The sequence below is a fragment of the Cyclopterus lumpus genome, chromosome 1 (genome assembly GCF_009769545.1).
Source record: "Cyclopterus lumpus isolate fCycLum1 chromosome 1, fCycLum1.pri, whole genome shotgun sequence".
NCBI classification, from domain to species: Eukaryota; Metazoa; Chordata; class Actinopteri; order Perciformes; family Cyclopteridae; genus Cyclopterus; species Cyclopterus lumpus.
Genome location: NC_046966.1, coordinates 5,577,718 through 5,592,885, shown reverse-complemented (window position 1 = coordinate 5,592,885; position 15,168 = coordinate 5,577,718). Strand labels below are relative to the sequence as shown.

The following is a 15,168-nucleotide window of genomic DNA, read 5'->3' as shown; positions in this document are numbered from 1 at the left end:
AGGATTTATGAGCTATAAAGAAAACTGGTCATGACATCATTTCCAAACCCAAAGCCAGTTCAGTTTTAGTCATTTAAAATGACATCACCAGATTGTAAACCACCAGATAACATCGTAGTAATCCACAGAAATACAGTCGTCGTTCTAGGTCTTCGTGATGTAAGTAGGAGAGCGAGAGCGTACTCATTTGTGAGAGAGTTAGAAGCAACGGCGCTGTTGGATGCTACTAAAACCATCGGGTGAAAGCAGCCGGCGAGTCAAACGAGAGCAAACACATTTGTTTGTGTCGTCCCGGTCACAAGAACATCAAATCCCTTCCTTCCCCCCCATGTCATGTGATTACAAATCTGCTCTTTAGACAAAGGCAAAGAGTCTGATGGCGCTGATTGTCCACAAACCGACCATCATTAAAAAGAAAGACAGGTATTTTGAAAGAGTTTTTCTTTTATTTAGAAAAAAGGCCAACACAACCGAAAACGAGCAAAAAGCAATGTGCATGAACAAGCCGGCTGTTGTCCATACATACATGTTGCTGCTTTGCACACTACAGTATATGTACCCTTATCTCACAGTGAAAACAAAAAGACATTACAGAAAAGCTAAAGCTAAATAAATGATGTAATTTTTTCCTGAAAAGGTAAACAATCGTGTCAGGGACAAAGAGAGGACCTTTAGCATTCCTTTGTAAGTAGTAACTCGTACAGGACGTCACACACACACAAAACTGAGCAGCATGACCAGAGCTTTGAGTGAACATAAGTTAGGCAACAGCTGTACAGTGTCATGGTTATACTGGCTTAACAGATAGTATTACTGTATTTACAGTCAGATGACTACAATCAAAAACCTTCTCTCATGTTTTTCCATAAATAAATAAAAGAATCTTTGACATATTTACAATATCTCTTGATTAAAATGTACAAATGTAAAAGAGTGAACTTAAGAGAGTTTTGCACCATATTTACAAGAACTATTTACAGTGTTATGATAAGAGTTTTACTTGACTGTCTTCATAAAAATAAAAATGTTCTTCATTTTGGTTGGGCTGAAAGCAGCTTTCCCATTTACAATGTAAACAAACCGTGACTCTTAAAGACGGGTCACAAAAGAGCAAAATAAAAAGTAAATGTGTATGGGGTTCACATTGGAGACATGATGGATGATTAAGACAAAAGACTATGATATTGGAGAAACTAAATGTGCAACCCTTTACCCAGGAGAAGAGAAGGCTGCAGTCTTACTATAAAAGGCCATCACTGCGCGTTGCTAAAGCACTATCGCATTAACTACCACAGAAACAGGTTTGGGAGGTAGTGAGGTCAGTAAGGCATTTATGCACATCCCATTAACTTTGCTGAATAACCAGAGTGTGGATGGACGGCACACAAGTAAAGACAGAGTATAGGTCATGCTTTTCAAGTTAAACTTGTCCTACTTGCGACATAATGAGTTGGCCGTGTTGGTGGCAAAGTAAGACCATTTAGATAGCTGCAAAACAGTCAAGGCTTCATCTTCTGAAAGCAAGCTGCAATCCTTCATGTTGAAGCCATTTTGTGCTCTGACTAAATGGCATCCTGCTGTTTTCCTCCATTTAGTCATACTAACGTTTTAAAGAGCTTTCTTTTTCGCGGTATTTTCTTCAGACTTGGACGGCACAGTGCTGAGGTAAGAAACATAAGCCACAAAATGAGCCTAACACTTGGTGTCTTCTTCATCTCAAGGTCATGCAACATCCATGTCATCCATGTTCAGCATTTGCCTCTGCAACAAAAGAAAGAAACACTGAATAAGCAAAGCTGTAAAACAACTATACTTACAGTCTATTTTTAGAGACTACATTTAAGGAACCATAAAGTGACTTGGTATCAAAGTGAAGCTACCTGAGGATAAATGTAGCCATCAGAGTTGTTCCTGCAGATGTGCATCTCATCCTCTGTGGTTTTCTGGTACACTGGATTATCAAAGTGGATGGTGTTGTTGTTCTTCAGACGCCAGTGTCTCCATAGAAACATTGCTCCAAAGATCAGCAGGGACATGACCACTGCAGAGCAAAAGAAGAGTTGGAAGTCACTCAGGTCGGGGGAAGAAGTGAGCATTAGTGCGGGTTGCTGCTCTTTAAGGGTTGCATGTGTGAGTGTGTGGTCGACAGAGAGCCACGAGGAGCTGCAATGTGGAACTTACATATTGGCAATATGACGTAGAGAGCAATCGAGGGGGATGAAGGGGCTTCTTCGGGCAAGGCTGCCAGTCGGTTACCTGAAAAAGCAGAAAATACAATATAATAGTTTTCTCTGTATAATTCCCTAAAGTTAGATCAATGTCACTCTTTACTTGTAGAGCTTTAGAGGTTCTGAGAGGCTGACTGTCAACTTTGGTCCCAGGTGTTTCAAGTCTTTATGCTAAGCTAATGCGGACATGAGAGTGACATTGATCCGCTCATGTAAAGTGAATAGGTGTATTTCCCCTAATGCTGATCATAATATTCTTCTAACATCATATATGCGTCATGTAAAACTTTTACGTTTACTGATAATTTCCCTGGCCACAGAAAGTTAACGCTGCATGCTGGGAAGTGTTCAAATCAACAGTTTAACCGCAGTTTGAAATCATTGCGCAAGGTATAAATCAAACTGAAGTTAACCGTAACAACAACATTTATGCTGCACTGTACCGGTTAACTCCCTGGTTAAACTATTGTGGTGACGTAAATATAATATAACCAATCTTTAAATAAGACAACAGCCATGCTAGCTACTCGTTGAGACTTTACTTATGCACAGCAATGCCGTGAGCTAAATACTAGGGGCAGCATGCTAATGTACACAATGCTAACAAAAAAACATGTATCCCCCGAATCCAGGACCCCTTCCTGTACCTTGGGCGGTAGCGGCAGGCTGCTGTGTGCTTGGCAGGCCAGAGGAGGTAGTTGTGTCTTTCTTGGTAACTATGGTGGTAGTTGTCGAAGTGGCGGTGACAGCCGGCCTGCGTGTTGTAGCATGCTCGGTGGGAGCTTTGGGCAGGAGCGGTGCCCCCGTTATCTTTTTGGCAGGAGGGGCAACTGTGGCTGCTGGGAGTGAGTAAGTAAATAAATATAAAGGTTACCGTCATGATGCATTGTTACATTTCAGTGTGTTTGTACAGCCATGTGCAAGGGGGGGCACCTACTCGTCACGCATTTCCTCATGTCGGGCCCCATGGTACTGTGGTCAGGACAGGCGCAGGTGTATTTAGGAGAGTGCTGGTTGATCTGCGGGGCAGGGAGGCACAGGAACTCGCATCCTCCATTCTCACTGACTCCCTCTCTGCACAAGTTTGTACCTACACGAGCGACAGGTGGGCACAAGAAACATCGGAAATCATGATATGGCCTTGACAGTGTGTTTGTTTGTTTGTTTGTTTGTTCGTTACAATAGCTCTCCGGTCGAGTGACGTCGACATACCAGTTCGCTGCTTGAGGTTGTGGTACAGCACGATGTCCTCTGGGTGGTTCAGGTCCATCGCCAGCTGAGTGATGTCCTTCCCGGTCAGGCGGCTGGCACTGAAAACAGCACTGTTGATCAAGTCGGTCCAAAACACTCTGTCCTGTTCAACGGAGAGATGCACCTTGAGTATTACAGTACACTTTGTTTAATACATTCATCAATTGCTTAAGTTTCCTCAAACACAAACACATTCATTAATTAGCACCGGTGATCTAAATTTAGAGGGAATAAAGTACACGCACAGCTCTGACTTTATACTTCCAAGGCATTTCAGCTGGACAACGTTCACCATGCATGAACCTGATTGCTTTCTAACGGGTCTGACAGTTGTTAAGTACATAGGCTTTTTAAGATGAATGAACCAGGGGCGAATACCCTAACCCTAAACCAGGGGCAAATACAGTTTACTTTTAAATGTTTATGATATTTATGCCCCTTTCCTTTGAATTATGTTGTCATTTGAGGCGAATCATGTCTCAATGTTTTTGACTCCAACTCTTCATTCAGAGCAGCCCTTTGTGCAAACACATGAAATGACTCCAACTCATTAAACAGTCAATTACTTGATGTCCATCTTGGGATGCATTGACTTCCTCACTAACCTCAAAGACAGTCAAAGAGAGGGGGTGTGCGAGCTTCTCCTCGCTGGAGATGAGGTTGTGTCGTGTCCCTCCGTTCACGTCAATGCTGGACAGGGTGTGCATCTTGGAGTCCACCCAGTACAGACGCTGGTTGATCACGTCTGTCCGGAGGGAGCAGGAAACACACAAGGACATGTTAAAAGATATTTGACTCGTCAATATGAGCGTGTGCTCATGATATACACTCAGGATATTGGTTTCCATTTAGTGCTTCCATGGCACTTTGCTTACCGAGAGTGATGCCGTTGGGCCACAGGATGTTATCTGTTACCAAGGCAACGCGATCCGCTCCATTCAAGCCACTCTTCTCTATCTTGGCCTCCTGACCCCAGTCGGTCCAGTACATAAAGCTATAGAGGACAACAAAATAATTTGAAATAAGAAATCACAACTAAAAGCTACAGTTGATCCCAAAGTTCAGAAAATTAATATAAAGAATTTCAGCAAATTCGCAAAATCTGTCCTAGGTCTGAAACCTTCACTTACTTATTGACAGGGTCGACTGTGATGGCTCTTGGCTTCCCCAGGTCTTTAGTAATCAGGGTCTTCCTCTTGCTGCCGTCTGTCGTTGCCACAGAGATAGTCTTTAAAACGCCGTCAGTCCAGTAGATGTTGCCATGGATCCAATCCACCGCAATGCCTTCTGGGGCCTCAATGCCGCTACCAACCACCACAGAGTGGTGGGAGGAGTTACCGGCCACGTCTATCTTAGAGCTGTCGGGACGCACAAGAGGGTGGGGAGTTTTACTTTCGAGCGAGATTAGTTAAAGTTAAATGCAATAGTAGCAGAGTTATAGATATAGGCTTTCAAATCGGTAGAGTTTTAACCTGTAGATTTTCTTCAGAGACAGGTCGGACCAGAAGATCATCTTGTTAGGCATGTCCAAGTCCAGAGCCACCGCGTTCTTCAGCTGGGGGATCAGTGGGACGTACTCGCTGCGGTCCACCGTCATCTTCCTCACCTCGTGTCTATTGGTGAAGTAGAGTGTGGGTACGGTGCCTGGAGGGAAGAAAATATGTTTTATTTATTTATCACTACAAATTTATAGGCCATGAAGACGACAGCTACTCCTGAGAGTAAGTTCTGAGTGAGTACAGGTTTCTTTTCTGTCATTACCTGATTCGGCCCTGCATGTCTTGCTCACAAGGTCGATCTCGTAACCCTCCTCACAATCGCACTTGTAGCTGCCGGGCAAGTTAATGCAGATCTGAGTGCAAGTGTCCGCCTCAGCACATTCATCAATGTCTGCAGGTGGGGCAAGAGATGGCCAAAGTGCAAATTGAAAGACAGCAGTTCACAAATAAAGTCAAGTCAATACAGATCCAAAGCTGGTCACGGCCTACCCCTAAACAGATAACATTTGAATAGTCAGACTCCCTCCTCTCACCTTCACAGGTTTTCTTGTCCGTCTTCAGGCTGTATCCAGCAGGGCAGGAGCAGTTGTAGCCGACCCTCAGGTCGCTGCAGGAATGGGAGCAGCCACCGTTTCCAGTCAAACACTCGTTTCTTCCTGTGGAGACGTAGATACACACAGAGCTTACTCAGTATCCCTGACAACCGTTTTCCTAACGGCAGCTCAAAAACACAGTAAAAACACTCATTCAAACCACAAACTATCTATGCCACTTAGCAGGAGTCTGCTAGGCTAGCTGGTCCAATCATATTTTCCATGGGCAGTGATGTGGTTTCACTTATTTTCCTTTTTCTACCAGCGGCAACGTATTCATGAAGTTTGATGCACTTCCTGGTCTGATGACTTTTGGCTTCTGGGTGGATGGTAAAATAAGACTTCACTTACCACACTCTCCGACAGGTTCATCGGACCAGTCCTTGCAGTCGTTCTTTTTGTCGCACACTTTGTCCATGCTGATACACTCCCCGCTGCGACACTTGAACGTCGTGGGGCCTTCACACACATTTTCTGTGGAGAAGAACAGGGGACCGTGAATATAACTGTAATCTAAATGGGCAGAGTCATGACACTTTTCTATGGGTCCTAAAATACTAGCGTCTGTATACAGTTGAGTGCGCCGGTGAAACAGTCACCTGTGTGGCAGCCGATCTCATCACTGAGGTCCCTGCAGTTGGGCACATTGTCGCATTGGTGGCTGCCATGGATACAAGCACCGTCAGTACACTGGAACTCATCTGGGCGACAAGTGGGACGACCTAGAAAAAGGAGAGAAATGGATGAAAACGGCGAAATGAGATACGGGGACAAGAATCAGATGACAGAATGAGGAGAAAATCCTCGCTGACAGGACCTGTTGTGGATCTTGTTGTTATTCTTATTGACGATACTGAGCTAGCTATGAACGGCAAAAGTATTATATATGCACAAGCATGACCAGGCTTCATCTGTCCAGCTCAGTGTTCCATGAAGTTGACCGCTCACTATGATTCAGAGAATGTCTAACAGAAGTTAGCAGAAGGTTTGCAGAAAACACTCCAAGAAAGCCAACTCACTGCAGTTAACCTCGTCCGATCGGTCCTGGCAGTCGACTCCTCCGTCACACCTCCAGCTGCTGTGGATACACTCTCCGTTTGCACACTGGAAGTCGTGGGGGCCGCAGCGCTGCGCCGCCTTGTCCGGCTGCCGTCCCACACAGTTCTGCGGCCACTCGTCCGACCCGTCGGCACAGTCCTCGTCTCCGTCGCAGCGCCACAGGGCCGGCACGCACACCGAGTTGTTGCACTGGAAGGAACGAGAGCTGCAGCTGGGTTTGGGGCAGGACGCCTCGTCGGAGCCGTCTGAACAGTCGTTGTCGCCGTCGCACACGAAGGTCAGGGATAGACACAGGCCGTTGCTGCAGCGGAACTCGTCGGCGTCGCATTGTTTGGCCGCTGTGGGGAGGCAGGAGTGGGAGAAGAGAGGAGTTCAATGTCATGTTTAGGACGAGAAATGGGTCAGATGTGAAAACAACACAACATGGATTTTTTTATTGTTATAATAGCCTTATACCGAGGCCCCTGTGGAGGCCCGAGATGGCCCTGACATTTTTAATGTAGCAAAAAGTGTGAAATACGTATGAAACTTACTGCAGTTGTTCTCGTCCGCTCCGTTGATGCATTCAGCTTTGCCGTCACAGTGCCAGCCTCCTGGTATACACTGGTTGGTGGGTCCGCCGCAGCTGAACTCTGACTGCAGGCATGTTTTGGTTGCTGAGGACAGAAACCGAAAGTAAGGCTTAAAAACGAGAAGTATAGATAGTCATTTATTAGCTATTGTTGCTGCATTGTTGTGTTTCTGCGTTGCTGATGTTATGTTATGAGCAGAAGATCTGCGTGCTTTACTTATTCTTTCATATTTTGGAGTTCATTTTCAAGATGGGATGAAATAACTCACCACAGGTTGCAGGCAGTTCATCGGTTCCATCACCACAGTCGTCGGTCCCATCACAAATCCACCTGCGGGTGATGCACCTCCCATTTGCACACTTCAACTGAGTGGAGCTGCACACAAAGGCTGCATCTGTGAGTGAGGAAAAAATTGCTCATGAGGACAAACTACTGATACATTTACCGCTCAATTCATACTGTTCTGCTCATCAGCACCTCGCTCAATTCTCATAAGTATTTTTAAATCAACAATAACTATTTAAGATCTACTTCAAATTTGACTCAGTAATCCCACTTTAAATGTGTTGTTGAGCAATTTTCCGGAACTTCAGGTAAGCAGTATCTCAAGCAGAGGGCATCAACCGCCTTCCCGATGCTATTTATACCCACAGTGTAAACTTGACAACCAGCAAACCGCCCATAACACCACCTTGTAAGGCCATTCGAGTACAACCTCTCTCTCACACACACCAGACTGCTACAATTCACTCCAAAATGTATGAAAACTCATACTTGTTTGACAGCAGAAACTGGTGGAATGAATGGCAGATACTCAGAAGAGGTGAGACAGGTCGTCATCACTACGCTGCATGACAACAATCCCCCTTTGTGACTACAGCGACTTTGTCCCCTAACAATGCATTCCTTTCATTTTTGTAAATACACACACAAGAAAAAAAACCTTCGCAAAGAGGTGTGTTTATTGACTCAAACATAGACGCAGCAGTTAATAAATAACCATGATGCATGTGGCCCAGGAGGAAGCCACTTCTGCAGTAATGTAGTGTAGCTGTACTTTATTAAGACAAATTCACAGAGGTTTCTGGCTAGTGAATTCATACGTCTGTGCAGTAATGTGGCTGAGTCCAGTTGGGTTCCCATATGCTAAGAACCTATCTGATCATCGCAGTTACAGTGAGTGCCACACTTGATAATGAGGTCATCTTCTGTAGCCGTATCAAACTGCTGCACATTTCCTCCTCATTTCCACTTGACGTCAGGGTTTCACCCTTGCAGCCCTCTAATTGTACAGCACGCTGCAGAAGTATTTCTAAAAAAATCTTTTTTTTTTTAAACCGTGGCTTTTTTCTAACCCTTCTTAATGACAGCGCACGTCTGTGCCTCATTTCAGGAGTATGCTAAGCACAGAGTGAACACATGAAACAAACCGGGGCTCCAGGTCTACACAAAGAGAAGGAAGGCCCACGTGGATATTCCCCTCCAACATCCACACACAGACACACATACAACCCTAGATCTGATGATGAATGGGTGTGAGTGCCATGAACAAAAAGGAACTTTTAACAGTTTTAATCTGAAAAGTTCATGGAGCAGAGTTGAGATCACTATCTGGCCTTCACCAACCGTGTTAATACCATGAAAATAAATTGTGGCCCACTTGAATGGAGACGATATCGGACTAAAATTAAGGATGATTTTAATTTGTTATAATTCGTTTTAGTGCATGTCAATTAATTAATACTCTATATGTGGCCTATAACTCACCATAATGTGGGTCATATGTGAGAGAACATAATCAACTATGTTTATCTCACTATTATCTCCTCTCTTCAACAGCCTTGAGGCTGCTTGATTTTTGTATTGTCTTTTATCTCCCTATTCCTCCTTTTACTTCTTCCAGTAAAGAACCTTGCAATTTGTTTCCAAGTACGATAAACATAAAGTTTGCTTGCTTATAACCCCCCCCCCCCCCCCCCCCCCCCCCCCCCTTTTTTTTGTTATGCCTCGCAGTGGATTATGTATGTGAGTGGTGTCTTATAAGAGGACTGCTGCTTATTATCAACAATATGACGCTCAAATATTATGTTCCAGCATCGGAGTCGCTCCAGTGCGCGGCCGAGAGGCGGATGCCTCCAAGCTGGTGCTTCAAGCTGCGCCCTTTCTCGTTGACAGCCGCCTGTTTCCACGTCTGTTCCGCCCACCTGAAACCTGAAGCGGGCCGGTCGCACGGACGGGTTTGATTGGCTGTTCGGTGGCATGACGAACCAATCGCAGCGCGGTGCGTACATTTCATTCATTTACTCCGAAATAGGAAACCACAATGTATTTCTTATTCATTTATGAAGACTGGACTTAATGTAGATATCACGTTTATTATTGTTATTATTATTATTATTAAACTCGGAAGTAAAAATACTGAATGAACCAAACGTTTCTCATCTCAAAGTCATTCTCCTCACTCAACGGCCATTCAGCGCAGAAGCTCATGGAAACATTTACAATGGGCCAAATGAACAATCCCAATACCAAAGGAAAAGTGTGCTTGGTGGAATACGCTTGATAAGTGCAACCGCAATAAATAAGCTTCGCCAACTTCGACACGCCGGTGCATCCCTCTGAGGAAAAGGCACTCGCCGGGAAATCCCGTTTCTTACCTGCTTGAGGCGAGAAATGAACCAGCATCAGCAGGCACCCACATGTGGACAGCCCGACGAGTCCCCTGCGCATCCCGAACATGTCCGGTCCTCCTTGGTCGTCCTTTGTCTGGCCACCGAGGTAGAGCTACGACGAGCGCAGAGATGGAGAGGGTGGCGGCTTCACGGCCGGATGTGTGCGTGAAATAAAAAGAGCTGCGGGTCCGACGGAGAGCGGCAGAGGCTGTGCGTAGAGAGGCGATACTGTGGGGGTCCGAGTCACACGCAACGAGTATCTATGAGGCTGACAGAAGGGCGGGGCTAAAGCAGTGGTGTGATGTTTGAAATGGTCCTGATCACCGCCGGGGGGAGGAGCCAAAGTATGCTGTATCACTGCGTGCGTGCGCGCGCGCGCGCGCGTGTGTGTGTGTGTGTGTGTGTGTGTGCGTGTCGTCCTCCCATCACTCCTCCATCCATCCGCCCATCTCCTCCTCCCAAACCGGCGTGTGTGCAAATGAATGAATGAAAGTGGAGAAACTGGCAGACAAATGAACAAAGGCAGCTCCCATCTTCCTCAGCGTGTTGTGATGAGATAGCAGTCTCTATAAGAAGCAGCAGCTGAGGGATGTCACAACCAAAGATTCATCAAACCACAGTCACACCCTTCTGTCGGGGTCGCCGTGATCATTTAACATGAGAAAAGGGAGAATAAAGAAACTCTGTGTTTATATGAAACCACATGTGAGCGTGTGCTGCAGCAGCAGGGCTTTGTGGGTGGACAACGGGGCGATACGCACAGCTCCCAGCAGCTCCCAGACTCTCTTCCTCATCACAACATCTCTAGTTTAGTTTGCCCACGCCCTCAAATTTGCACAGAAAAATATCTGTATTTTGTCTGTAAATTCTAAATATTTGCCACACAGGAGGATAACTATATTCCATGTATTGTTATTATCACAGTCAATATCAAAAGCAGCAGGTTTTTACCATCCCTCACATCAAACTCAATGGTAATGCCGTGCAAGATGAAGGTTTCCAGCTTTTAGGTAAATGCAAATGTGTCTGTAATTGGCATTTGATTAAAGGATAAGTTCAAAATGTTGTCTTTAAACAACAGCCATGAGTATGACATTGAGGCAGTTATTTTGTCCAAAGGTCCCTTCTTAATGCTCATTTATTGTACGTACAGTAGGTCTATGGGGACCAAATGCACATAAACCCGCATATCTTAATAAAGATCACATATTTAGAAGTCAGACATATACTGCTGTATCACCGTATATTAGTGCTGAACTAGACCTTTAGTACATGTCCACAGTCAGTGCATTGTGTTCCTCATCAAAAACAAACAGAACATTTACTAGACAAAATATCATTGTTAGTAATTATGCTAAATGAGTCTTGGTAAGATGATAGGCTACACTGTAATTTTAGTCACAGTCATATTTTCCAAGGAAGTAAAATGGACTTGGTCAAAGGTCTACATCCCTTCTCATCCCTCCTTTCTGCTGATTTAGTTATAGCACAAAAGAAACCAGATTCTAGTTCAAAAGCATCTCAGAAAAGTGAGTTCTCCAGAGTTTCCCCCCACGGGTTTCTTCATACATCATCATGAAAACAATCAGTTTATAAGTGTGTGTGTGTGTGTGTGTAGAGAGAGTGAGGGGGAGGACATCAGTCTGGCTCCTGGTTAAAGGAGTTGTGGGAGTTATTCCTGGAATGTTGAAATAGCGGCTGGATTACATATATTCTGCTCCACCCATCGTCACATCGTTACCACGCCCACAGAGAGGCACGCTGAGAGGGCTTTGTGAATGCGTGCGTGCACCGTACATTTCTAACTACACCTGCACTGTGCACAAGTCAGTAAAACATCACCTTCGATGATCTCCTACGCGGACAGAAGTGAGTCATATTGAACAAATACATTAGTGTAAAAAAACAAACAATCAATCTGTGACTCTTAACAAGAGACAATGGGCCCTTTTTTTTACTGTGGACATTTAGATTTGTCATGGTAGTAAAAGTACAGGTTGTTACAGGGTGAGGTTGAGGACACAAATGCAGAGAAGGAAATAAAGTGCAACGGTTTACTTCCAGGGCACAATGGGGTAATCAACCGGGGGCAAGAGGGCGAGGGGGGACTGGGCTGAAAAAGGGCAGGGCAGGGAGGGCAGGGCAGGGGGAGCAGGGCAGGGAGGGCAGGGCAGGGAAGGCAGGGGGAGCAGGGCAGGGGGAGCAGGGCAGGGAAGGCAGGGGGAGCAGGGCAGGGGGAGCAGGGCAGGGAAGGGAAGGCAGGGGGAGCAGGGCAGGGGGAGCAGGGCAGGGAAGGCAGGGGGAGCAGGGAGGTGCCGGAGAGGCAGACAGGCTTGAGGGGTTGATCCACAGGGAAACAACGTGAGTACAGGTGAGTGAAAACTGGTTTAGATATGAAGCGGAAGTTGAATCAATCAATCAATATGACTATATTATTTATATCATAATGAATAAGTGAATGAATGCTATCAGAACAGCTTCAATTAGTAAAAAAGTTGACAACTGCGCCCTACTTCACGTATACATAGTGTTTACTAACTATACTCGGATCCTCGTCAGGTCAGAATGTTTGTAAAGTGGAAACCAAATGCAAATAAATAAGCAAAGAGCTCTGGTGGTGAATGCATTGTCCATGCCGTGTTTCTCATAATTTATTTAGCAAACAAAACAAACAAAAGAACTCCTAATGCTGCTCTGGTAAAAACAAACAAACATAGGCCTACCCAGGTGCATGCTGGTCCTGTACCTGCCTACTCTGAAATATAACCTAAGGTGCCAGCAGCATTACCCAATGAATACACTTTTTTTTCCACATGTGAGAAGTTTAAGTGAAATAGTCTGCGGCCTCTCGTCTGTTTCACCTTTGACTTCCTGGTGGGATCCAGGAGTTCCTAGAAATCAGGAACCCCCCTCTCCCTTTCTTTGGCGTAAGGAGCAAACACCTCGACCCCCAACACAGACCTCACTGTTGACGCCGTTTAAAACCACGCACATTCCCACAAGCCAACATGTGCCAGCCCCCCCCCCCCCCCCTAACGAGGTACATTCAGCATGTTCCTCTCAATGCCAGCCAACCCGCGTACAGAATAAACATGGCCATGAGGGGTACAGCAAGGCTGTTTATGTCCACTGGATAAAGAGCGTCTGTGTTTGTTTATTTGCATGACCTTACTGAGAAATGAGTCAAGGTTTTATGTTGATGTTGTATTTTATGTTATGTTGGAGGGGGGATGCAAGGTCAGGTCAGGTCGGGCCAAAGCAACGTCTAAATGAAGTGACTCCACGTTGTAGGGTCGAACTCGTCCTTTGTGACGAAGATTGAAATTATGGGACATTTAAGGGGGAACGTTTCAGCAGTTAAATTAAAAAGCTCGTCCTGCAGTGAAACAACCGGACTGATCCGTGCTTGTGTGAGGCCTCCTCCTAGAGGTCAAGCAGAGGCATTACATCAACAGAGTTAATGATGGACGTTTGACCTGTTTGAAGGTTTATTGTTCCCATAAATGGCATGATGCAGGCTTTCACTATCTCCAAAACATAAATGTCGACAGAGGATCTAGACCGCCTCCTATTCTCTGTTACCTCCAGCTATTAGGAATATAGCGAATTCATCCAGAGTAGTATAATACATATAATGAGTGCCGGACATAATGGAAGTTATTTTTGTTATTGATTAATTGGCCGATTATTTATTGAACACGTAAAAAGTCATAAAATACTGAAAGATGAATATCACAATTCCCCCGGAGCCCGAGGGGGGAAGTCAGCGCTACTTCACACAAACGTTTGCTTTTGCTGTGATTTATTGTCACGTTTTGAGTTCCAGCGACGATGAGCACAACACAACACAGACAGATCCCGATTAATTTAGAGGAGAAAAGGTTGATGCTTTGGTTGTATGTCGTTCACTCTACCATAACGCAAAGAAGTACAGCACTGAACTTGGCGATCTGTGCACACGTGCATTGACATTACGCCCTAAAGAAACCACTCTATACAGTATATGCAACACCGTACAGCCGTGAGGCGTTCACAAGCAGAGAGGAGCCACTGTCCCTCTGGTCCTTTGTCTTGAAATCAAACACAGAAAAAGTGCCAAAGTACATAGAACAGTTTGTAAATCTTAAAATCACCACACAACAACTGAAGAAGAAGCAATTAAAGTGACGACCTCATGACTCATATAGAAGTGCTCGTATTGGAAGTACAAGTGGCCTGGACCCAACTCCATTAAACCTCACTCAACTGTGGTGAGTTTCCAAAGATCTTCGGAGAAGTCTGGAAACACCCTGCGGCCGCCGCGGGCCGGCTTCACAACTCCCAACAGCCAGCGCCGGTCCCAGATCTGCGATGTGCACACACCTCTGTCATCAGGATGCCGGCTGTTGTTGCAACACAGTGAAGCAGAGGTGAAAACATCTGCTTTGTATGTCCAGGTGAGGGAGGGGAGGGCAGACGCTGGGTGAAAACATGTTCTGTTTACATTCAATGTTTGCTTCACTTTACTGGAGCCCACCAGTTCTAACTCCTCAGGTTAGCTAAGGACTCCTTAAGGACTCAAAATGTGTCCCGAAGAGAATCTCTGGATAAATGCAGGTGTCACCGTGTCAGAGTTTAACTGACTGAACCTTTATTCCTCTTAACGAATGCTCAGGTGGGTTGTGATGCCGACACTATACGCCTTTATAAACACTATACACACATTCAACAAGTGGTTTCTAACACACTATAATATACTAGTGAGCAGATATACACATTGATTAATGCAGCTATAAGTCCTCCTACGGTCAGCCATGATATAGTAAAACACAGAAGTAATAATACAAAATATGTCTTCAAAGGAGAATTACATTTACTGTAAAAAATAAAATAAAAATGTCCTTATAGCTGCGTACAACTACATTATAGCATGTTATTAACCATTTATTAACTGCGTTTACATACTCCTCATAAATGGTAAATAGCGTGACTTAAATGGAAGTGTTACAGCTTTAATTGCTGCAGTCCAGAAATGTGAAATTACAAATGGCTGCATGGCAGTTTGCAGGATATGTTGTGTTTTTTAAAAACCGCACACTGACATTCTCATAAAAACAGATCAAAGAGGCCCCTGACATTGCACACACGGATACAAGGCTTTTCAGACTCCAACAGTGAACCAGTAACGGTCCAATTCACTTGTGCATTTCCTGATATCGTCCGTGTAGCGTTTCCCCCGTGATGTCGACGCGTATCTGTGCCCGTATCCACGCTGCTATTTGAGTCCTACGACATTTGACTGAGGGTGGATGGAG

The 15,168-nt window shown here is 45.0% G+C and overlaps 1 protein-coding gene across 1 annotated transcript; it reads right to left on the bottom strand.

The window, feature by feature from the left end:
• Nucleotides 1-1,631: 1,631 nt before the first annotated feature.
• Nucleotides 1,632-10,147, bottom strand: ldlrb (low density lipoprotein receptor b). Its single transcript, XM_034533740.1, has 18 exons — nucleotides 9,860-10,147; nucleotides 7,471-7,596; nucleotides 7,164-7,286; nucleotides 6,591-6,968; nucleotides 6,171-6,293; nucleotides 5,923-6,045; nucleotides 5,512-5,634; nucleotides 5,241-5,369; nucleotides 4,952-5,123; nucleotides 4,610-4,837; nucleotides 4,355-4,473; nucleotides 4,085-4,224; nucleotides 3,441-3,582; nucleotides 3,166-3,318; nucleotides 2,876-3,067; nucleotides 2,182-2,256; nucleotides 1,881-2,041; nucleotides 1,632-1,761 (listed from the first exon to the last, which is right to left on the bottom strand). Exons 1-18 carry the CDS (start codon nucleotides 9,939-9,941, stop codon nucleotides 1,723-1,725), a joined length of 2,628 nt encoding a protein of 875 aa, XP_034389631.1. The 5' UTR covers nucleotides 9,942-10,147; the 3' UTR covers nucleotides 1,632-1,722.
• Nucleotides 10,148-15,168: the final 5,021 nt, after the last annotated feature.

Excerpts from the sequence above, each read along its gene's own strand:
- ldlrb (XM_034533740.1), bottom strand. The coding sequence starts at position 9,941 with ATGTTCGGGATGCGCAGGGGACTCGTCGGGCTGTCCACATGTGGGTGC. Across the intron at positions 7,287-7,470 it reads TGAACTGCCTGCAACCTGTG|CAACCAAAACATGCCTGCAG; the intron begins GTGAGTTATTTC and ends TTCTGTCCTCAG. Across the intron at positions 6,046-6,170 it reads TGAGATCGGCTGCCACACAG|AAAATGTGTGTGAAGGCCCC; the intron begins GTGACTGTTTCA and ends TCTTCTCCACAG.